Source organism: Plectropomus leopardus, chromosome 2 (genome assembly GCF_026936395.1).
Source record: "Plectropomus leopardus strain MGB_pleo_1.0 chromosome 2, ASM2693639v1, whole genome shotgun sequence".
Classification (NCBI taxonomy): domain Eukaryota; kingdom Metazoa; phylum Chordata; class Actinopteri; order Perciformes; family Serranidae; genus Plectropomus; species Plectropomus leopardus.
The window spans coordinates 20894444-20919444 of NC_142177.1; the positions used below are offsets into that span (position 1 = coordinate 20894444).

General features: G+C 40.9%; 2 protein-coding genes and 1 pseudogene across 2 annotated transcripts; 1 reads left to right on the forward strand and 2 right to left on the reverse strand.

Moving 5' to 3' along the window:
- Positions 1 to 3060: 3060 nt before the first annotated feature.
- LOC121951991 (amphoterin-induced protein 1-like) lies at positions 3061 to 8103 on the forward strand. Its single transcript, XM_088087874.1, has 2 exons — positions 3061 to 3202; positions 3539 to 8103. The coding sequence occupies exon 2, from the start codon at positions 3599 to 3601 to the stop codon at positions 5132 to 5134; it is 1536 nt and encodes a 511-aa protein (XP_087944000.1). The 5' UTR covers positions 3061 to 3202; positions 3539 to 3598; the 3' UTR covers positions 5135 to 8103.
- A 1875-nt stretch (positions 8104 to 9978) lies between these two features.
- Positions 9979 to 14901, reverse strand: LOC121955886 (pepsin A-like). The gene is made up of 9 exons (XM_042503973.2): positions 14831 to 14901; positions 13707 to 13857; positions 13503 to 13620; positions 12956 to 13074; positions 12036 to 12232; positions 11796 to 11912; positions 11571 to 11715; positions 11164 to 11262; positions 9979 to 10251 (listed from the first exon to the last, which is right to left on the reverse strand). Exons 1-9 carry the CDS (start codon positions 14884 to 14886, stop codon positions 10126 to 10128), a joined length of 1128 nt encoding a protein of 375 aa, XP_042359907.2. The 5' UTR covers positions 14887 to 14901; the 3' UTR covers positions 9979 to 10125.
- Positions 14902 to 16806: 1905 nt separating this feature from the next.
- Positions 16807 to 25001, reverse strand: LOC121956338 (RNA-binding protein 15 pseudogene; annotated as a pseudogene).

Genomic DNA, 25001 nt, shown 5'->3' on the forward strand with positions numbered 1-25001 from the left:
TATACAAACCAACTTGATGTATGAGAATGGATCCCCACAGACAAAAAGATCAATGATGATAACATCAGATAATATTTCTCACGTTACAGCATTCTGTATGAGCTGATCCATACACAGCATCCTCCACAGGGACATTAAAAAGGTTTTAGTTGATTTCTCATTTGTAGAGGTTTGCTTGAGAAAACATTTGATTGAGCTTTTATCATTATCTAAATTTTGACACATCCATCACATCTCTGAAAGCTTTAGTCATTTTCCATTGTGGAATAAAAAGGATGTGTCAGATGGAAGGAGGAAGTACAGGCTACATTTACTGAGCATATAGCGCTTATGAAGAGATTCCACTTAGATTTTTTTCAGTTGAATGTGAATTTGTCATGCACGACCACAACCCATTCTCACTCCCAACTCGTCAAATACTGACACTTGGTCGGTGGCCCTCAGTGTCAGACACTATTGCACAAAGGCACTGTTAGCGACAAAGTGAGATGCATCGGGCAGCTACATGATTTGATGCTACAGGCGAGTTATTTTAATACCAATGTAGTGCGCTAGTATGTGTCACATTATCCACTATAGATGTATTTCACATGACATTACATTACTTTAGTAACAAACTTACTTATTTTAAGCCAAAACATGATATTTTTTTCTCAATATCCTAACCTAACCAAATTCTTTTGTGGCCAAAACTTATGTTGTAAGTTTATTTTGAAAATTTCTGTATGCATTGATCAAGCCAAAACTGAACTATTTCTGTCAATTTTGTAGACTGTACATCAAAAAAGTGGGTCAGTTATTATACAACATGTAAATGTTGAGGATTTCTTTTGCCAGACTTGAACTAGCCTGCATTATTTAGTTTTATTTAAAGTCTCCGGTGTGTAAACTATCTGTTCAGTGAAACATTGTCCTGTAAGTGAGACCTCACAGCGTGACTCAGTCCTCATTGAAATCGTGCCCAGATTCCTTGTCACCATTTAAACCTTTTAATTAAAGACCTGCAGGTCAGTGTCGACTGCTGCATCTCAACCCTCTGCTCCCAGCTGACATCATGACTTCTCTCCTGTGTTCACTCTGTGCACCGATAACATGACAATGATTTTACAATGCACAGTGCTCACAGTGATTGCTTTCCCCACCATCACCTCCTACCCTCGGCACCCATAGCAACTAAACCATTTCATGTTGACATCACTTTTTATGTGAGGGTGTCTCTGTGAGGTGACCTTGTGCTCTGAAGATTGATAACAAGGTATTAAATGTAGAGCTGCATTTGAGCTGGACGCTCATCTGTCATATTAATGTCGCCATGGTCACTCTGTTCACCTTCTTCAGCTTTTGACACAATTATAGCCCCACAGTGTGTGAGTGTGTGTGTGTGTGTGTGTGTGTGTGTGTGTGTGCGTGCACTAGTGCGTGTATGCGTGTGTGCATGTGTGTTAAGCATCATTTTTTTGTAATTTATTCGATTAAGAAGAGACAATGTACATTAATCCACATTTAAACAAATGTAAACGCACCTGAGTTAGCTGGGGAGCTAATTGTCATCAGTAGTCCACTACCTGATGTTAGGAGGCATCCTAAAAAGAAATTTAAAAAAAATACAATATGAAGATGCAGTATGCACAATGGTTAAGACATAATAGAATTAAACATGTACAAGTTAAAAATATACAACACAATTTTACAATATGAGCAGATAAAATCCAAATAACAGATGATGCAGGTACAGTGTGAGTACAGTCAATTTAAAATAAGTTAAAATTAGCCTAGAATCAGTGCTGACATTGTTGATTCTCAATAAATAATTTCTTAACATTACACTTCAATCAATGAAATGATGGGGACTCCCGTATTGATTGTGGTACTGTGATCCACTGATGAGAAGAAAAAGACAGCCTTGTTAAAGGCAGTTTTCCACACTGGGGTTGTGCAGTGCTCCCTAACTGCACCTCTTTCAACGCTCTTTGTGGTAGATTTAAAGGTGTTGAAATGAGACAGAGGAGCTAAATCGTGCATACTATGACAATAGAGTGTGTTAATAAATTTCCAGCTGAGGGAGTCCATATAATTAACACAGGGTTGCCATATCTTAATGAACTGATCATACCTGCTTCTTCACATCTTATTTCCCCCAACGGTATATTCATTCATTTCCAGGAACAATTGTGTCAAGGAGGAACCCACAGTACATGATCTGCTCAGCACCAGATAGATAGATTTAGAGAACATAGTGGAGCTTTTAGCAACAAAAAATATCATTTCATTAGGAGTTGTTGAGGACCAAACCAGAGCTTTTCGGGAAACAGAATGGACACAAACACATTTTCTCCGTAACTGCTGGATGTGTAAAAGAGTCTATCACTGAAATAAATAGTACACACTACTAACAGGACAGGACTAATAAGCTGTTTATACCGCATGATGGTATTGATCCCTCACAAACTGCTGTTGCATGCACATCACGTCCTGCACTAAAGACTGCTGCAGTTCACATACACACACACACACACACACACACACACACACACACACACGTACACACACACACACACACACACACACAAGTGCATTTGCCCTGTCCTTCACCAGAGTAATAAGATGAACCAGAGGAAAGACTTCATTATTGAACTGCAGCTAATGCGTCCTGAAAGGGAAGGAAAAATTACACCTTCCCTGAGGATATTCGTATGTTTAAGGGAAAAATGCATCATGATAATGGACAATGATGATGTAATGAGCTCTGGGGGAAAAAAAGACTAACGGGACAATGTGAAGCTCATCACAAAGACCGTTCATTTCTTCAGATGTCAACTGCATAGAAATTAACATTCAACTTGTTTATATAAACATTAAGACTGTATGGCTGTCAGCTCAATAGTATTGCACTTTACCCTCTGAGAAGGAAGTGTGTGTGTGTGTGTGTGTGTGTGTGTGTGAGAGAGAGAGAGAGAGAGAGAGAGAGAGAGAGAGATGAAATGTGACACACCCCCTGCTCTGCTGTTTGCGCCCCTCAGATCAACTATCAGCTGGTCGCATTTCCTCATCGGTGCAGACCGCAGACAGGCTTTTCCGGTCATTCCGTGTTCGCCGGAGCTGTGATGAAGAGGATGAGACTGTCCTGTAGCGCACCGTCTCCCACACCGGACTGCTGAGGACTCCCCTCTTTTCTCCTCGGATCTTAAGAAACCGGCAAAAGGTAAAAGCACTGGCGGGCGGGACACTTCAGCCTGCTGGGACAAATATCTGTGACACAGGGAGGATATCTGATGATAGAAAGAAAAACTGTGCGTTAATACTTTAGTGTATAAATGTGTTTTTATTTAATATGATGCCGAAATTAATCTTTAACTCCTAAATTGTATTATGACGACATTTTTTGCTGACCATCCATCACCCATAACTTCACAACCCTCTGTAATGACCTGGCTGCTGCAGTGCACCTCTGGGTGCAATACATGAGATGCTATAATGACATAACATCTATCCTCATTAATAAAACAGTGGTGATTTATTGATGTCATTGTCCATGCAGCTCCACGAGTCTCTATTGAGAAGACTAGAAGACATCCAGACTGCTGTAGTGTTTGATGTGATGGGGGGGTCACCCTGGATTTCCTATGGTGCCGCTGAAGTGGTGTCCAGAAAAAGGAGCTTCTTCACAGTCCTACCTCTGGCTTTATTGTTGCCGACAGTGAGAGTCACTGCACAGTCAACAGGAGGCTCCCCGGTCTGCCAGAAGACTTGTGTATGCGCCAGCAACATTGTGAGCTGTTCCAAGATGAATCTAACCAACGTCCCCATCGCTCTTCCAGACTATACAGCTGTTCTGGACCTCAGCTTCAACACCATCACCAGGCTACGTGCTGAATGGACCCCCGTCCCGCTCAGCAGACTACACAGTCTGATGCTCAGCAACAACGGCCTCACCTTCCTCTCCTCTGAGGCATTTGTGTATGTGACAAAGCTGCATTACCTGGACCTTTCCTCTAATGGTCTCCGACTGCTGGATGAGTTCATTTTTGAGCCACTGGAGCACCTGGAGGTGCTGCTTCTTTTTAACAACCGCATCTCTCAGATAGACCGCTCTGCCTTCTCTAGCCTCGTACACCTGCAGCGGCTTTACCTGAGCCAGAACATGATCACACGCTTCCCCTTGGAGCTGGTGAAGGAGCGAAGCCGGCTGGAAACTCTCAAACTGCTGGATGTGTCCTCCAACCGGATCAAATCCTTGCCCCTCCATGAGCTGCAGGCTCTACCCGCCTGGATCAAGAATGGCCTGTACTTCCACAACAACTTGCTGCCCTGCAGCTGTGAGGTGCATGAATTGGTGGCACGCTGGCACCTCAAGGAGCTCAGCTCTGTCATGGATTTCAAGGACAGCCACACTTGTGTGGTACCAGGCCAGCAGAAAGAGAGGATGGCCATACTGGATCTGGACAAGACCTATTTGAACTGCAGTGAGGTCAGAATTGTGGACAAAGAAGCGTATCTGGGGCAGTTTCTGGTCCTGGACTGTGACACCAAGGAGAGAGACATGACGAGGAGTTGGGAGCTGCCTGAAAACACCTCAGTGTCTCAAGCAGACAGGACTGCTGTGGTGCGTCCTGGCGACAGCCTCCAGATTGGGCCCCTGAAGGCAGAGGACTCGGGGGTCTACACTTGCTATGCTACTAGTGACACCCTCAATGAGACTCTGTACATAACTGTAACAGTGTTTAATACCACCAAGAGCGGTGGCCTGGAGAACCTAAAAACAGCCTACACCACCCTCATAGCATGTCTGGTCAGTGTTGTTATGATTCTTGTCTACCTCTATCTCACACCCTGCCGCTGCGCCTGCTGTCCAGGTCAGGGCCTGAAGAAAAGCGACCCCGGGGACAGCCTCCACTCTTCAACTGTTAGCATCTCTCAGACACACGAAGAGACGGGGCAAGAAGAAGTGGAAGGGGGAGGCTTCGCCTACAGACATGTGGCCTTCCTGCAACCCAAGGACCAGCTGGAGCAGAACGGGAGGTTGAACCCTATAGGCGAGGAAGACGAGGAGTGGCAGGGGGACAACAAGGAGAGAAGGAGGTCTGACGCAGAGTCTGTCAGCTCCATGTGCTCGGACACCCCCATGGTGGTGTAAAAGGCAGAGGCACAGCCTGCAGCGACGGCTCGGCTCATGTGGCTGCTCCACAGAGATTTAGATCCTTTGAATGGTGCAAGATTCAAAAGTCAAAGCTTTAGGTTGCTCTCACAGCTGTTGGCACCGTTACAGTAGCATGTACTGCTGACAATATAACATGAGAGCAAAGTCTTGATAAAAACAATTTTAACACCCCAAAACATTCTGATGGCACAGAATAATGTGGTTAAAATGCAATTATTGCTCCTATTAGCTCAATAGTGTCACTTTTACTGCACATTATTAGCTAGTCCTGCAAGAAATTGCTATGCAAGTATGAACATAAGGGTTTCGTATACTTCTTTTGCATTTCTTTGATGAAAGTCCCTCGAAAAACATAAAGAAATACAAACTCTTAGCTCTAATTACTCAGAGACAACAAAGAGCATGAAAGCAGCTTGCTTCTGAATATCCTGAGGCTGTGCTTTAAATTAAAGTTATCCTGCTTTTTATGCACTCAGCATCAGGACACTACTAAGATTAAGCTTGAAAAATTTTGGACAAAAAGTAGCTGCTTGAAAGGGAAGCTAATGTTTATGCAGAGCCTGCAGAGCTCACCTCATTACCACTGCAAGATGTTAATATTTATGCCATGTTTTACATTCCTGTTTGGTTTGTTGGCCTTCACAGGACACGGTACTGTAAGGACTCCTCTTATGCAGTTTTATCTATTTGTTACTTTAGATTGGAGTGCTATTTATGCTCAATTAATTATATGAGTGTTTGCAGTAACTGACCTTCTGTTGAAGTGTTTTTAAAATACTGCTTTGTATGCAAGTCTGTTTTAAGTCATTTTTGCTCCAGCATAATTACAGAATCATTAATGCAGCCTTTTGTGATACTGGTACTTTTACTGTAAATCACCTTATTCAGAAATTATAATTTCCATTAAATTTAGTTTGAATAGTTTTTTTCATAACAATATGATAACAAAAGGTGTTCACATAAACCAGACCATCCAGTGATGTGGCAATTATTGAAGGTATACTATGCAGGATTTTCCTAAGAAACTTAAAAAAAAAAAAAAAAATAGAAAAGAAAGACAACAAGGGTGGATGTAGATACCATGATATCGTCATCCACCCGTGTGGGTGGAGCTGTTAAGGAGTGAGAGGTTGATCTGATTGAGAAGACAAGGGCGAATCCACAGACAGCCTGCCACTCAAAGCAGTCTGCCCTTAATTATGCTTAATAACTAACTTTAAGCCTTAATAAAATGTTAACAGGTTAGTTATAAAAAATAAAAATAAAAAAATGCAACCCAGTACAGTTGTCATGAATGTTACGAAAAAAGGATAAAAAAAAAACCCCAATAAAATAAAATAAATTAGCTATAGAGACTAAACCATGTTTTTGCACCAGGCTCAGGTTTCAAAGTGTTAAAGAAACTTTACCTGTGGAGTCTGCAGAGATCTCACAGGTGATAACTCTCTACTGTAAGAGTAACTGTTGCAGATTTCAGCCTCATTTTTTCTAGTTTGAACTATGTAGAAAGGGGTAATCATGTTCAAAAACACTGTCGTTCTAGTTCAGACTCCATCCATGACAACGCGTTTAAACTCAAAAAAATAACCCTGCTTTATGCAGCTGAAACAATGTGTTCAGTGTCAGATTCAGACTAATGTAAATGTACATCCTGTCACACTGGGCAGTTAATAGCAGCCAGGAAGCATCGCCACGAGGGAAACAACTGAGAGCGAGTACCATCCACTGAATGCTTCTGGGCATTAGTGCCCAACCCTCAACAATTCAGCAAATGCCAGCCAGCAGTCTCATAAACACAGTCAGAAATAGCAGCCAGTAGAGCAGCCAGCACACAGGCTGCCTGACGCTGATAAAATGTAAATATAGAAGAAGCAGGTTTCAAACACAAATTAATTTAGGTTACATGGCTGAAATACCTTCTGATTGTTGATTTTAGAGGCTCACAAATGCTGCTGTTCATTGTATATGCACAAAAGGACTTAGAGTCTCTCTGGCTCTGTTGCCAATTAGTCATAGAACACAGTTAAAAGTTACACTGCTACTAATAACATAAACATAGCAATTCATACTAATAAAAGTAACATTAGAGTAAACAGACCGAAACACACCAATCCCAGATGATAGAAGTAGCAATGTACGGTAATAACTATAAATCTGTCACTTCTCATGGTGCTTCTAAAGAAAATTTTCATTGAATGTCTCTGTGATAATTACAGCACTGGATTTTTTTGTCAGCATTGTCTAATAGTGTTAGAATGTATCATGAGGAACTTCACTGACTTATCTCTCTCAGAGGGGACACATATCTACTGTATGTACTACATATTATAACCAAAGACAAAATGCTGATAATTATAAACCTACATGTTCAATGTTTACAGTCAAAACAGTCATTTTGTCATTGTTAAGGTTATCTTCTGTATTTCTGTGTTAAGCCACAAACTTATTATATGCAATCCTGTTTATGGACTTATTGTATTTTATTATTTGCTGTATTATATCTTGTCTACAATTGTATTGTTCCTGTATTTCATAAACTGCAAAAATATAGCAACAAAGAGTGAATTATGTCTGTTATATTCCTGTAAGGTCTCTCTAATGCACCTTTTGACAAAGTCAGTTTGAGTTTTTTCTCTTTCCTGCTTTTTTTTTTCTGAAACCCCAATTTGCCTTTTTTGTGGAAATAGTCAATCAGTGTACGTTGGTACGGCATCACTCGGCCCTGATGCAGGTGGGACTAAGACATTTTGCAACTTTTGGGAGTGAAAAGGCCCTCAGAAAGCTTCCACTGTTTTTTCATACAAACTTCAGTCTTGTAGCTGATTTTTTTCTCACTCAATTTTAAATTGGTTTCTAACACTAACTTCTTTGAACATTGCAAACTACAACAAACTTTTTATTCCAGGCTTTTCGAGGGTCCCTCTCCCTTTTGGGGTCCTGGGTAATCAGTCTCACTTTTCTCCCCACTGCATCGCCCCTGAGTAAGGTGCCAAATGGAGCTGCAGTCACAGAACTTTAAAAAAATCAAATTAAAAGGAATAATTCAACATATTGGGAAATATTTGCTTTCTTGTTTAGAGTTATAGTGCGTTCCATTTGCACTGGGAAGAATTTCTGAATTTGCAACAACAGTGGTGAAAGATGTAGATGTAGTTATTACTGTTAGTTAGCACTTTTGTCTTATTTGTCTCTCACTAAATCAGTCGTATGTGCATAACTTCTGTCTATGGACATTTTGCTACAGTGTTTATAATAAAATACAGCATAGTGTGTTGTTATCAACTGGTGTTGCTAACAATAGATAACCTGTCTAGAACTGGTACAGCTAACAACATCTTGGTTTTCCGTCTTGTACTGGAATTCAGTCAGTACTTTCCAGCTTTCAAACCTCTAGCTTCTGGGGTGATGAGAAGATTGATGCAACTATTATGATTATTAGTGATTTCAAGCTTCTCATTTAACTGTCTGTAAGATGGTGACTAAGCATATTTCCCCAAATGTCAAACTATTCCTTAAACTCACAAATGCTCCATATGTAACAGAAGATAGTGCATGATTATGACCTGATCCTAACGTCTGTTTAGGCTCAAAGATCAGGCTCCAGTAGGCCAAGTTAGCTGGATTCAGTTTCTGTGTTACACTAATGACACAGCCTTGTTCACTTGAGGGTGAAACAGGAGACAGCACAGCTCGCTGGAGCAGACACTGCTCACCCAAGGAGTCTTATTTTATTGCACCTGTCCCTCAGACTTACTTTCTTCTGGCAACCTTCAGTGTTGCTGGCTTTTCACCCTTATTTGGATTGTTGACCACAGGATCTCCCTGAGCAGAGCGAGCACTCTGGTGTGTATTCACTCTCCTCTGTCAAGACATAACAGTCAGCTGGATCAGTATTATATTGACCTCAGACAACCTGATGTTTGACATCAAATTTAGGTCTCAGTTTTCAGCTTAAAAATGTCGTCTTTATGTGTTGTAAGAGGCATAATCTTTATGTGGAGCTGCTACATTACATCTCTTCATGGGACAGTGCAGAAAATGTGTGCAGAATTATTACTCGGGGTTAATTTTTAGTGAAGACAGTCCATTTTTCTGACAGCTGCCATTACAGTGTGAAACTTCACTTGCTGCCGTGCAGCCCCTCTGCAGGATAAATGATTGAAAAGGTCTGCAGGGATGTCCATGCTCACTGTCTCAGTAGCTGCTGTCTCATATTACCACATTCACAAACAACACATGCAGCACCAGCAGGGTGTGTGTTGATTAAACCATCAGGAAAATGCAGTTCAGTCTGCAAGCATTTCATTATAAAAATGGAAATGACTGCATAAATAAAATTGCTCATAGGAGGCATGAGAGAGTTAATGATCAGTGTGTTGCTGCACGTGTTGCAATGGAAAAGAACTGAATGACGCATCCCCCCTAAATCACATATTATAATTAGAACAAAAGCAGCAGCCTAAAGAAAATCTCCGATCACTGAACATCACAGAAACAGATGGCATGAATGTGAGCCGGCGCCTGTTGACAATGAATGACTGGCGGCCGGTTCTGTGTTTTAGAGACTGAATTCTAAGTAAGATGACTCATCCTCTCCTCAGGCCCCTCCCAGGAGGACAACATGAATCACATGAATGGTGAAGTGGCTGAATGTGCAGCTCACTGAGTCCTCTGCCATCTTGTGGCCACCAACACACAGATCCATAATAGAGTGAAACATTTAGGCTGACTGTTCCCCTTTGCAGAATATTCTAGATTAACTTTCAGGCATTTGGATCCTTGAATTCCTCATTTACAACAAACACATGCTGACTTTAAGGTCTGCATCGATTGTATTTTATTAGCTTCATTCACAAATATGAATGCTTTTACAAGACTGTGGTCATAAACGCATAGTCAGTTACATTCACCTTTCAGACTTTGAGCCTCTAACGAAATGGCCACAATAATTTTTAAACTGACTGTATTCACACAGCCTGAGCAAAGCCCACCCTGTTGTTGCTGATGTCGAAGACGGTGTAGAACTGCCGCATGAAGACTTCACCCAGGATCCAGGCGCCGGATGAAAAACCTGTTCTGCACCCAGACTTTGACTGAGGAGAGAGGACAGAGAGCATGACCTCAGATTATATAAATACTGAAACATAGAAAAAAGGCTCAGGCCCAGGCTTCTTTTGAACTGTACTTTATTGAAACCTGGTGCCACTTCCTAATATTGCATACATAAAGTAGTTATATAATGAAACTAATGCATTTTGAAGGATGTGGTTTGTGGTGCTCTTGAACTGTATTGCATTATACACGGAGCTGTTTCCAGCCTACCCTCATTGATGCAAATGGACAAAACAGTTACAGTGTTACAATTTACATCCACGTCTGTGAAAAACCCAAAATTAGTGTCACCAATTCAGCATCCGACCAAATGTTTCCCCGTATGTTCCTGAAATATGACATTGAGTAATGGCCGGAAAAGTGTTTTTGCAGAGGATGATGGGACCTTTGACCTCTTGGATATAAAACATCAGAACTTCATCATTATATCATGTTAGATACATTATTTGTGTGAAATTTGAGCTCATGAATTCTCTAATTTGGCCAAAAATATGTTTTGTGAGGTCACAGTGATCTTGACCTTTGACCTTCGACCACCAAAATCTAATCATTTCCTTCTTGGGTAAAAATTTATGTTTGAGTCAAAGTTGAATGTGTACAATGTCCGGCCCTGGTCATCCTGATTAATTAAATAGCTAAAAAGACAAGCTATACTGGTGCACAACACACATTTCCTTAAAGAGTTTCTTAAAACCTGGCAACCCAAAAGTTGTCCACATTCAATTATTATCAATACTCCATAAAGCAAACATCATGACTAACAATGGCCTAAATTATTCATGACTTATTCAATTAATTATTAGCATTGACAAAGCCATCCGTTACAACTACCATCTCTTTAATTATACCTTAAAAAGTGGTACGATATATTCTTCCGTGCTTAGCACACAAACCTTTATGACGTAAGCTGATGGAGGAAGAGCGAAGCTGTAGCCGTTTATGTTGAACACAATGTCCGGCATGAGATCGGTGTTACTGCAGCTCACAGTAAACTGAGAGACACGTCAGAATCAGAATCAGAATCAGAATCAGAGTCTGGTTTTATTACCAAGTGCATTTACACATACAAGAAATTCTGCTTGGTGTTTTAGTGCAAAGTAACCTGGAGGAAGAATAAAAATAGTAACTTTAAATAGAATAAGATATACGCTAAAAAAATATATAGAACCAATATAAAAGTAGAAAATGAAAAAATAGAACAGAAACAGCACAAATGGAGGAATTGTACATAAACAAAATGTTACAACGAAAACAGTTTACTAAACATATAACAATTGTACAAAACATCCAAAACACTCACCTCACCGGACTGATCCGAGAAGGCTCCCAACCAGCCGTTCATGTTGTTAATATCTTTGCCGGGGCCGATGATGTACGACGTACCAGAGTCCACTACTGCTTCACAACTGCCAGAGCACGCAACAGTGTTTCCATTCACAGTGATGCTGCAACATAAAGGAAGAATAAATGGTCAGTTATGAAGTGGTTACATTACTTAAAACACAAATTGAAGAGGAAACCGTACCTTTGTATTTGGATGTTCCAAAAGTTAGTGGCCTTATACACAGGGATCCACTTAATGCTTCCAGTGTAATATGACGAATCTGTTCCTCCCAGAATTAACATACTGCCCTCTCCAGACCTGGAGGCACAGACATGTTTTTTTTAATAAAATAAACACAGCATGATTCATAAAACACTCATCATGAGAAAGTTGGTAGATTCACAGCATATTTCTCTGTTTTTAAATCAAATAAGACCTTACCTGCTCAGGTACATGGAGAACATGTTCTGGGGGATTTTGCCCTGGTTCCACATGTTGTTAATAATAGTTGTGCCTCCCTCAACTGACAAGCCAGGGAAGGCCAGACCAAGAATCCCATCCCAGGGCACAAAGGCCAGGAAATCTGCCTCGTTCTCTGTGAGGCCAAAGATCTGGTGCTCCACGAACAGGTTGCTTATCTGAGAAAATTTGACATAATTTTTTATGGCTTTTTGGTAGCACACATTGTTAAAAAGTACCAAAGTATTATCAACAAAATAAATTGGATGGCCAATGTGTAGGATTTAGGGGGATATATGGGCAGAACTAGAACATGAGATTCACAATTATGTTGTAATTCTTGTGTATTTGCGTATTCGCCCTGCTCCAGCTGATTCAAATGATCAACTCGTCATGAACACCTGAAGCTGCTTAATAGCAAGCTGATCATTAAATTCAGCTGTGTTGCAGCAGGGAGAGATCTAAAACATGAAGGACAAGTGCTACTCAACGAGAGGTTTGGGAAACGTCCTACTCGCTTAGCAATCTGCAACCTCACTGCTAGATGTCACTAAATCCTTTACACCAGACCTTTAATGAAACCATGCAAGAATTTTAGAGCAACTCAGAGAAACTCACAGACATCTGAAACACAACAGGGAGCCCAAAGTATACACTGTTTTTTGGTGAAGGATAACAAGCCAAAAAGGATTTAATCCTTAACCTTAAGCTGTACTATATAGGTGGATCATACAGTTTTTCATTTAAAATCTTAATCTTTAAAATAGCAGTCAAATAAAGATATTTGGTTGTGTAAAAAGTACAATATTCCTCTTAGAAATGTAAGTAAAGTAGTAACTAAAATTCACTTTTCACTTCTGATCAGCAGTTGGTGATAAATGTAACGTGAATGTTTTCCTCACATGGATGATGTCATATCCAGTACTCCCTGCTGCATATCCACTGTTGTACGAGATGTAGAAAGGCTTTGTGCCGGCCTGAAAAGTGGAGGACTGTGAACTTCTGAACCTCACGTGGTTGACTAGTGACACAGCGACAAACAGGTGACAGAAAGCACATTACATTACTTCTTTTTTCATACACAAAGTCAACATCTGTTACATAGACTTAAGAATATGCACATTCTCACTACACAAGGGCCGCAACAAGCATTTGTTTTCATCATTGACAATCGTCTAAAAAATGGTCCCAAAAATAGTCCCAAAAATAGACAAAATGCAAATGAGCACAGGGTGACATAATTGCTTTTATCTGAGCAGACAAAACCAGAGGATGTTCAGCTTACTGTCATATTTGACAAATCCAAATCCTCAAATCTGAGAGAAGAGAACCTGCAAATGTTTGGCATTTTTGGCTTAAAAATGACTAAGACATAATTGGTGACCTGTTACAAAACACAGGATCATCATTATGTTAATGCTGATCATGAATTTTCATCACTACACTCACCACAAGCAGAGCTGGTGCACTTCACAGAGGGAACCCACAGGTCTGAGGAGCCGGTGTCAAAGAGGACCCTAAAGACCTGAGGCGGAGTCCCGATGCTGATCAATCCAAAGTATGTCGTCTTTGCCCAAAAAAAAAATTATTCAGTTAGTTAATGTAGTTCATGACCGAACAGAACAGAGTGGAGAGTGATTACATGCTACTCACATATGGGTCGAAGGTCAAGGGCACCACAGTCTGCTCATTTTTGGGGAGAAACTTTGCTGCAGGGTTGTATGGAAACTTCCTCCTGTACTCCTCAAACAGGCCACTCTCCTCCAGCTGCTGCCTGGCTGACTTCCCTCTCATCAGGGGAACCCTGAACACGCAGTTTCACAATTATCTGCACACAGACTCACAAACATTTTTAAAAAATATGTCGGACCTCATAACTTAACCTAAAAAGGACATTCAGTCAGGGAGTGATTGAGAGAAGCAGAACAGGAAAATAAGCTGAAGTGTTTTGAAAAGGTCAGGAATGGCTGGATTTAAATGATGCTCTCATCCAAAGCACTTTACAATTTAACTCACACATACTGAGGGCAGCATGTACGTAGCTGCTAATTCAGTCACTAATTCAGCATCTATGGATCAACTCAGCGTCACGTGATGAAAAAAAAAAATCGATTAAACGCTTGACGCTGCTGTTTGTTCTGTGTCCAAAATAATTTAAATACCACAATGTAAATGCTGCTAAAAGGTGAATTTTTCTGATGTTCTCTTTCTCTTAAGGTCTTAAACCTTCATTTAGGCCCAAAATCCTTTGTCCCTGTTGCCATAAAATATCTTAATCCATAAGAAATGCCACTTTTTGATGACAGCTTGCTCTCTTTGCACTTTATATCTGTTTTTTAACCTTGATTCAGTCATCATCGTCGAGTACCAGGTAATCTTTTTTAATATAGCTTCTGTTGTGTATTTTTGTTTATTGTGGTTTTATGGAAATGTGTTTAATGCATCCTATGAATGTTTGTGTCTTTTCATAATCAGATTTAAACTGAAGACAAATTTCTGATCGAGATGATAGCACACAAAGCTCAATGTGCTCAATGTGTAATTTTATTATAATTTCCAGGTTGTCTTCAATTCTACCAAGATTTTACCAAGATGTTATTATTTTAAACACATTTTCATATGTTTTTGAAATAGCATCTTGACTCTATTCTCACTCTAACTCTTGGAAAGGTTACAGATGTTGACACTGGGAAAAACACCCTCAGCAACTACACTCAAAAACATGTTAAATAGCATATTTTCATTTTATCACAAGTTAATGTTGATGTTTATCTTACCTGACAAGTCCCTGTGAGATGGCCAAAAAGGCCAGCAGTACAAAAGCAGACTTCATTTTTTCTAAAGTGACCTCATAATGATCTCACATAAGGACAGCTGGTGTTTTTATATAGAGGTCGAAACAAATCTCAACTCCTCCTTTTCACATCAACACTTACAGTACAACGGCTTAACTGATAAGAAACCACTTTACAGAGCGCCATACAAGTGAATTCAGATTAAGAAAACAATTAGAACAGACTACGTTTTTCCCAATGTTGTCCTTCAATCTAATGTCAATCAACAACACAATGTACTCAGCACTTTATTCAAGGTAAACTTGGACCAAAAATCAGCATTAAAAGTCAACACACCACCCAGCTGAGATAAAACTGTGATGTGTTTACAGTGCGCTGAAAATTAATTGCTAAATAATGAGTTTCACCTTTTCTTTTGGCTGTTTCTGTGAATAGTTTATCCAAATGAACTGAATAATATAAAATAATTTCTTAAACCACAAACTGCAATAACATTTTAAAAAACACAAAAAGATTTCAAAACATAAGGCGATAAATGATCCCAATAAATAGGCTATATATCCTGAACGCACATCTAAACGCAACACTGTGTGTTTTTGTTTCCATTTTTCACAGCTTTTAAAGATTTAAGCCAATTTGTGCACTCAGTGGATATATTTCTGTGAAATGCTGGACACAAATTTGTTAAAATCTGTGTTCGTGAGCACATTTTCCAAGATAACACATCCACCAACAGGTGTGACATATCAAGATGCTCATTTAATAACATGATTTCTACACAGGGGAGCCTTGGGAAGGCCACAGTAAACAGTCACCGTAAAATGTGCAGTTTGATCACACGACACAAATGTCCACCAGAACTTTTGCCTTCACAGCAGTAATATGTTGTTTCCATTAATTTGGCAGTAAGTGTGTTGCGTTTTTGTTCAGAATACATGCCATTATTGTCTATACAGTGTTTAGATGCATTGGCATACAGTAAAGATTTATACATGAAAATATCTGTTGTGCATTAATATACCTGATTTTCACCAATATTTATTACACTCACTGATTACACTTTTTACAGGTTAAACTGTTCGATTTAGTCGCCTTTGTGTTGGTTTTTGTGACTTAAGAAAGATGAAATTATTTTAAAGGGGGAACTTCTGTTTTAGGTGGTGGGAGAAAGATTTCTTGTGAGCACGGTTTTCCAATACTCTACAGATATATCATATTGACCAAAATACGCTCTCACTGTGTCAGGCTTTGAAGTTGCCATTGAAAACATTAAATTTACAGACAATTAGGGGGCGAAATTGTTCCTTTCATTTGATACGGTCAGCTCAAAGAAATCTGCCTAAACTTCAGCACCTTCTCCCATCGCAGTCACAAGTATGAGTTTGGAAAAATGGAGGCACAGTAAGGTTTGACCTTTCCCAGGCAGCATTTCTGTTGACTTTTCTAATCTACAGCGTGTACTTACAGAAAGAAATTTAGTATTATTGAATACAGTGACTTTGAAGGTCCTGCTGTCTGTTGCTGACATGAACAAAAATTCACTTTTAGTATGCATTCTTAAAGCACAGCTGTAAAAATAAATCTTGCTATTTTAATGGCTTTTAAAAGATTAAGAGTAAATGCCTGCAGACCAAATGCTATTGACATTAGTGTTAAAGAAGTTTAACATCTCACAGTCATTTCTCACCTGTCAACCATAAATCATCTAGATAAGCTTATCGCATTACAAATAAAATAGAAAATAAATAACAAACACTGATACTGTATCATTTCCCTCTCAATGCACGTCTTCTGCTCATGTGCTCTATAGATTAATATTGGCCGTCCAACTCTGCCCTCTAGAGGACGGAGACAGTGGAAATACTTCCTGTCATTTCAAAATCTCTAAATAATCTCACACACACTTTTACTGAACAGGGTAGATATCATGAAAAAAAGAAACGTAACATCAGAATGTGTATCAGGTATAGCAGCTTTTATTTAAGCACAAATTAAGTACCATTTACATCATTCGTGTTAAATACCAAGAGGTGCCAATTTTTAAGCAAATTTAAATTGTACTCACCAGGCGATAAGTTTCTCTTGTCTGATGAATTCCTTCAATGTGCACAAACTTTTCAGTTTACTGAAGCTTTATGAAGCTCATTCAGTCACAGTGCAGGTTAATATGAGTCTTTTCAAAGAGGACAGACAGAAGAGTTCGTCCTTTCTTGCCTCCATTCTGAGGTGAGATCCTGAAACACTCACATTTAACGTTTTAATTATTATCAGCTCAGGTTCAAAAAAAAGTTCAGGCACTGTTTAGTCCAAAGAGTTATTAAAAACACTTAAAGAGCAAAAACAGTGAAGGAGAAAATAAGTGACAGCATACTGTATTCATTGTCACATTTAGGGAAAATGCACGGCTGTCAATGACACACAGTCACTGGTGGAAGAAGTTTTCAGATCTTAAACTCCAGTAAAAGTAGTAATCTACTGCTTAGAAAAACTCACAAGCAAAACTCATGCATTAATTTTTTTTACAAAAGTTATAATACAAAAGTAGTACCATCAAAATGTAATCAAAGTACCAAATGTAAAAGTACTAATTATGCAGAGAGGCCAACTTCAGAATAGTCTATATAATATTGTTGCATCATAATTATTGATGCGTGAACTTTTACATCACTCTAATGCTGCAGCTGGTAAAGGTGGGGCTCGTTTTTTATTCTTTTTTCACTGGTGGATAGCAAATTAATTTTACTGAGCGATCAATAGTCTCATTTTTATACATATTCATTCATTCATTTTCCGTAACCGCTTGTCCTCGCAAGGGTCGCGGGTGTAGGCGGGGTACACCCTGGACAGGTCGCCAGACTGACTATCGCAGGGCCTCTTCATACATAATAATATCATCATTTCTTTTTTGACATATTTTTTGTATTATTAATCTGTATTTGGAAGATATCCAATGTATTACATAAATGTAGTGGAGTAATAAGCGTAATATTTTCCATTTTGCAGATTTGTCTGTTTCAGAATGATAGTAATAACAGTAATTGGATTACAATTGTTGATGAATGAATTGTACATCTTTCTAATGTTGCAGCTGGTAAACAGTGGGCTAATTTTCACTACTTTAAATACTAATACATAAATTATAAATAAATATGCACTAAAATAGAGTACTTGAGTAAGTGCACATTACATCCCACCACTGCACACAGTATATTTCTAGAGGATTTTATGAAAGACAGTTTTTACAAGATAAAGACAATCTTTTTAAAAAGTGCTCAAATTCCATAAAACTAATTTTGACTACACAACTCATGCTAATAATACACAGCAAATACAGCACAGGTTGTCTATAGCTGCCGGATTTGCCTTTTATCTCACCCTGACTCAAGTATTAGTTCTCCAGTTTCTAGTTTTTTGCTTCAGGCAGAGGTAATGCACATTTACTGTGAAACCCTTACGTACAGTAAACTCACCCTTATTATTTATGTCATTCACTATTTGCATTAACAAAAAACTGAACTTGTAGCAGTAAGTTTACATATCTGACATACCAATGCTATCAGCACACTGTATGATGAATATCATTTTCCCAGAGAAGGTTTGAACACCCATCATAACCAGTAATAACTCAGCTTGTTCTCATTGTGCGCGCCTACTGATAAGTGATGGGAGGTATTTCTTGATCATTCTTTTTCATATGTTGATATAGCTTATTTAAAGTAACCTATATAGGTTGGATAAAATAAAAACTTGAAGAATGTTTTAATAAATATTCCTTTAACATCTTTTTCTTCCTGTTTACTGGCAAGAACATGTATATTTTAACATACATCTTAATATATATAGTATCATTAAATATTTTTAATATATAGATGATAGTTTCCTTGTTTACTGATGCAGTTTTGGCTTGTTTGGCATATAAAGTCTTTTGTTTATACTTAACATTAGATTGTTTTGTAGAAGTTAAATTGTCAGTAAGTCAAGCAAAGACTAATTTTTGGCTTCTTGTGTCTGTAAGTTTCCTAATGTTACAACTTAGTGAATTTCAGGTATGACCAGTGGTGGAAGTTAACTCATTTTACAGTTGTTGATTATCTTGCATTATCAGATTACACATCTAATTACTTCTACTGACTAATAAAACATATTGCTGTGATTACTTAAGTGAAGGATCTGAATATTTCTACCACCACTATGACTCACTTGTGCAGCTGAAGCAGTTGGTGCATTTGTGACCAACACTGCAAAATTACATGTAATTTGAGAAAAATACGTTTCAAAAGCCTTGGCAAAATATAACAAAGAAAGCCCTTTATGCAAAAAGTTAAAAAGGTCCAAGTAAAGACACCAGCACAGACTGAAAGACACTGACAGGATATTTGCTTCACGTGGCATTGTGGGCATCAATTTGGTATTGACCTCAGAGTCATTACATTTTTAGTATTTTTTGTTATCCTTTCACCCTCCAACCAGCTTTTAAATAGAGCCTTGTGTGTTTTTAACAGTCTAACACATTTTAATACATACCCCAGTCAGTAGTTGAGGCCATCTTGATACTTTACCTGTGGAGCAGGAGCAGGAACAGCCAGGAGGAGACTCAAACCTTTCACGGCTCCAGGAAACCTTGAATCCAGCCAGGGCACCATGTGGACACTCGAAGCTTCCTGGGTTCCTTTAGTTCGGAGATGAAGCAGCGATGAGCAGGAACAGCTGCGTCTTCATGATTCACGTCCCGACTCACTGATCGCAGGGACCTCTTCACTTTCATATGCAGTTTAAAAAGTGTGTAAATCAGATCAACACATCAGCTAAATATTATGATTCCCTGCACAGGACTTTGTCAATCTTCCCTCCTCTGTTGTGCTTCCTCTCCATTTTAAGGCAAATAAAGCAGATGCTGTGTCACTGTCTCAACCTCCTCTCCGACATGGATGAGACACGTTGGAAGTCTGGCCCTACAGCACAGAGATCTTCTTCAGTGCTCCAGTGAAAGAACAATAAGCAACTACACACATGAACTCTGCTCCGTCTCGAGCTGCTGCACATGCTGAAACAATACTGCTGCTGGTGCCGGATGAGAGGGAAGAGCGGGGGCCTTTGAACGCTGCTGTGCTTCCGCTGAGAGGTGGAGAAGACCCCGGTGATTTTGGCAAAACTTGGTGACGGTCTGAGGACCATCTGATGCGACTGCGGAATAAGCCACATATCTGAAGAGATACAGTGACTAAAGTATTCTAGTATGGCCAAATTTCAACTTGTATGAAGCTCTTCACAGAGAGGCCACTCACAAATGACGATCAACAGAATGTAAACACAGAACCGAGAGGCTGACCTCTCATCGATTCTCACACTTCCTCTCCTTTCTGCTGCGGAGGCTCCTGCTGTCAAAGTGATAAAGCCTTTAGAGTTTGATAGACAACTCCAAGAACAGAAAAGGTCACAAAAGTTGTCTTCCGAGGCACTCGTGTTTCCCACGAAAGAGTAAATTTATTGAGACAAAATCTATCAAGTGCATGTCTGCACTGTGACAGTTAGGTATACTTCTTAGGCCCATGAGCACTGACGTTCTCCATTTCTCTCTCCAGATATCCTGAGTATACAGCACAAATCATTTTCTTTTTTTCCATTTGAAACACAAATCAAAGCATAGAAAATCATTAACAGTCTTTTCAGAGGAAGGCATGTAAGGCCACTGGAGATGGGCCTTCTCTCCTCTCTTTCATTCAGAAGTCCTCTCAAAGCAATATTTTCTACTTCTAGACTCCTGATCAGTCATTAGGGATGTGCACGGTGTACATAGAGCTCTTAATTCATAGGTTACATCTTTCTTTTAACAGTATATGCTTTGCTGGGGTAGTTGTTTACGAAGAAAAGTGAAGAACTGAATCAACCAATTATTGTTCAGCCAAATTAAATACAATGTCAATAAAAGGACAATATAAAAGGGGTGGACACAAAAGCAGCCGTGTACAATATAATGACACTCAAATCAACAGACCTACGACATCCACTGGCTCTGCACAGCTTGTAACATTCAGTTTTGTTGAGACACTTCATGGTAATATTTAGAGCTGAAATTATGACTCAACAGACCAACAGATAATTGATCTGCAACAATTTTGATGATTGTTGACCGACCGATGTCAATTTTAAAGCAAAATAGCCAAACATACTATGGTTCCAGCTTTTCAAACGTGAAGATTTTTCTTATCTCACATCATAGTAAACTGAGTACCTTTGGGCTGTGGACTGTTGGTAGGACCATAAAAGTATTCAAATACATGAAAGCAGCACCTTAGGGATATGGATGTTTTACAATATTTTTGGGTTTTTTTTTTCACAGAAGATGAAAATAATCACATTTGAGCCCAAAATATTACCTTATTGCATAATGCAGTTCAATACAGAAATAAGCAAAGAACATAAAATCTCCTCTTTCACATAGTTTCAACAAAAATAAACATAATAAGCTTTATAAAGGCAGGATTCTTTGCACAGTTACTGTATTGAACTGTATTATGAAGCACATGTGATTGCTGCTTGTTACCACCCCTACAAACACATACCAGTGCTTAGTGAAAATCGCAAGACAGATAGGAAAAACTGCATTAATTTAACCTTGTAATGTCACATACACCTCCAGATGTGGCTCAAAAAAGAGCGTTGAAATGAACATAATCTTTTGTACTTTATCCCTTAATGCCCTTCTGTATTTTTACACAACTGTCTTTAGGACTGGCCAAAACTGACAAAAATAGAAAAGTCGTTATAATGAAGCATTGCATCAAAATGTTTACTCGGTGAGCAAAAACTAATACAGACGCACATCTGGAATATGCCTATTAATGAGCACTGGATAAAGCTTTAGAGCAAATAGATATATTTCCTAAATCATATGTACATGAGACTGATTTAATTCTTTCACAGGCTGGCTGTACAAACATTATAGCACTACAAACACGTAGACACTGGCCGGTCAAATCTATGCTGAGTATAGATAAAATGAAAGCAAAATACTGTTTAGGATTCGTAAATTCTTTTTTTGATGTAGGCAGGCATTGTATGAAATGATATATAAGGATTTTTTTTTTTTTTAATGAGATAAGGCAACATATCGATTCACAGAACTGTAGCTTGCTTCGAATTACTTTAAGCAGAGTACCCTTCAAGTAATGCACATTTATCTGATAACTAAATAGCAGGAAGCTGTGTGTCACCTGTGTTAATCATCAAATGCATCAGTTTATCAAAATGTTTTCAATTCATTGTGACTTTCATTTCTATAAACCTTCAACAGGAGGAGAAACAAGCTACCATGCAGGTTAGGGAACTTAAAAATCAGACCCCCAACTTGTTTCTGATATTCTCTTTTGTTATCTTTACTTCTCCTTGTTTTTACATCTCACAGTTTAACAATTCACGAGTGTAAAAAGAGACATTTAGATTTTTCTTTTTTTTTCATGACGCTCCTTTGATAATGACCATCACCATGTAGTCGTCCTCTGATTTGGCAAAGGCTTTGGCTGAGGCATCCACAAACTGCTGTGAAAACTCACATGGGGGGAAAGCGTGAAGGACTCCTCCGTGCTCCTTGTCACGGCTGCCCCCCACAGGGAGGCTGATGATGCCGGCTGCCTCCTTCTGCTTCAGGTAGGACACCAGGTTCTTCAGTGGTCTCTCAGCGGAGCTGCTGGCGTCCTGGGTCCCTCCGTTTTCAGATTTCCCGGGCACAGCCAGGAGGATGGAGTATCCGCTGGAGCCGGCGGCCTTGATGCGACGAGAGACTTCCTCCAGCTTGGGCTGGTCCAGACGCAGGCGCTGGCTGATCTTCAGCTGGGACGCTTGACTCCCCACGGCGCCCTGCAGCAGCAGACTGTTAGCCACCTCCACGTCCCCCTCCAGCATGTGCAGTGATGTGGGAAAGCTGCTGTTCTTCAACAAGAGGACGCCCTGCCACACCTGACTCAGCTTCTGTCCCCCAGCTGCTGGCTTAGACTGCTGGCCAGACTTGGAGGAAGAGGAGCAAGGAGGCTCAAAGCGATCCTCCTTCTTAGCTGGGCTCTTCGATGAGTCACTAGTTCTCTGTTTGCGGTCCTTTTCAGAGCTGAAGCCCGGAGCAGCCGGGCTAAGAGTTCTTCTTCTCTTGTCTCCAAAGCCAGTGTTCTGGCGCTCTCTGACAGGGGAGGCTCTGCCAGAGCGAGGCAGGCGTTCAGAGTCACTGTAGCGTCCTCCATCTCGGCTGCTCCCTCCAGGGCTGCGCTCTAATGAGCTGCCATGACGATGCAGACCAAAGTCACTGCTTTCAGGTGAATGATCCGGCCGGCCGCCATCATCCAAATGTCTCCTTTTGCGGCTTAGATCTCGGCCTTGTAACTCACGCTCACGCTCTAATGACCAGCTATCATGGGGACGTCTCTCCAGGCGATCTATGGGCTCAAAGCCTGCTCCTCGCACCCTGTCGTGGACACCAGACCATTCAGCACTGGGGTACAGGTCTCTTTCTCTGAAGCGAGCAGGAACTGGAGGGGACCTCTCCCTCACTCTCACAGAGTCTGTAAGGCGGTGGGCAAACGGCTCAGGGACAAAGTCGTAGTGTGGCAGCGGGAGGGGGAGCTGCACATACTGCTGGTGCTGGTAGCGGTGCTCTGTGTCTGCAAAGTCCACTCTGAGTCTCCTGTCAGGGCCGCCGAGAGGGAAGCCTCTCATGTGAGTGCATGCAGCCTGAGCAGCATCCAAGCTTTCATACTGGATGTACGCCCACACCTCCCCTTTCCTGTAGTCTATAGTCCTGATGGTACCAAAGCGATCAAACTCCTTAGCCAGTGCAGCTAGTGGAACCCAGGGTCCAAGGCCCCCCACCCACAGCCTGGTCGTGGGTGTGGGTTTCCCATAGCCAATTTTAATTGGGTTATGGCCCACCACTTTCCCTGACATGGCTACTTTGGCACGGTGAGCCATGTCAAGATTCTCAAACTTGATGAACCCATAGGTGTTGCTCTGACCTCTCACTGCCCGCTTTATGTCCACCTCTGTTATGGCTCCAAACCTGTCAAACGCCCTCCTCAGGTCACTCTCTGTCACACTGACGTCCAGATTTCCCAGAAACAAAGTCCTGTTTGCCCTCTGGTCATCCTCAGGGGTCATCGTGTCCTCCTCACGGAAAACAGCACATTCAGGGATGAACGGGGGTCTAGTCCTGGCATCATACACTGAAAAATCTCTGTCTCTTTCCAGGTCTCTTATGTGAGGTGGTGGGTGAGGAGCGGGAAGACGGCCCAGAGCCAGCTGCTGTAACCGGTAGTCTCTGTACCCCATGCCGGTGGGAGATAAAGGTCTCTGAGAGTGGAGGTGCCTGTGTCCTGGGGAGAAATTGTCTTTTGAAACAGGGGAGCGGCTCCTGAGTCTGTTCGTGTACACCGTCTCTATTTTCAGGGGCCGGTCGTACAGCACTAGCTTGCCGCGGGCGTGTTTGGCCGACCGGGCGTCATCAGGCCTCCTGAAGTTCACATACGCCACCCTTTCGTCGTTTTCTCGACTCATTTTCACACTCACGTCCCCAAACCTCTTAAACTCGTGAAACAGGCCGTCCTCGATCTCCCCGTCGTTCAGCTGGTTGCCCAGTCCGCTTATTTTGAGAGTCTTGTACTCGTTTTCGGGGGTTGACGGAGGCCGCGGGTCGCTGCGGGAACCAGACCTGGATGTTTCCGCGTCCATGTCAGCGCCGCCGTACGGCTTGTTCCCTGAAACCACTGCGTAGTCGTAACCGCTACCACCCCGACTGGATGCATTGTGTCCGTCTAAATCCCTCATGTCCCTTTTCTCGCTGTTTAAACTTCTCCTAGATGAGGCGCCGCCATGAGCAGAGCCGTTGCCGTTGTTGCTGCCAACCGCCGACAGCGCTCCGGTCTTCTTGCTTCCTCCTCGGTCCCTGCTATCATCCGGCGCCCGGGAGCGTTTCTTTACCGGCGACCGCTCTTTCCCCTTCATCTCCCAAGACCGATATGAAGTCTACAAACACTAATCGATTTAAATTCACTCTCTGCCACTGAAAGGCACCGTAACTATCTGAACTTCTCCGCGGTTTCCACTTCACTCCTGAGCGAGCGATTCTGCCGCCATGTTGGACTACTTTGCACAACTGTTCAGGAAATCCCGC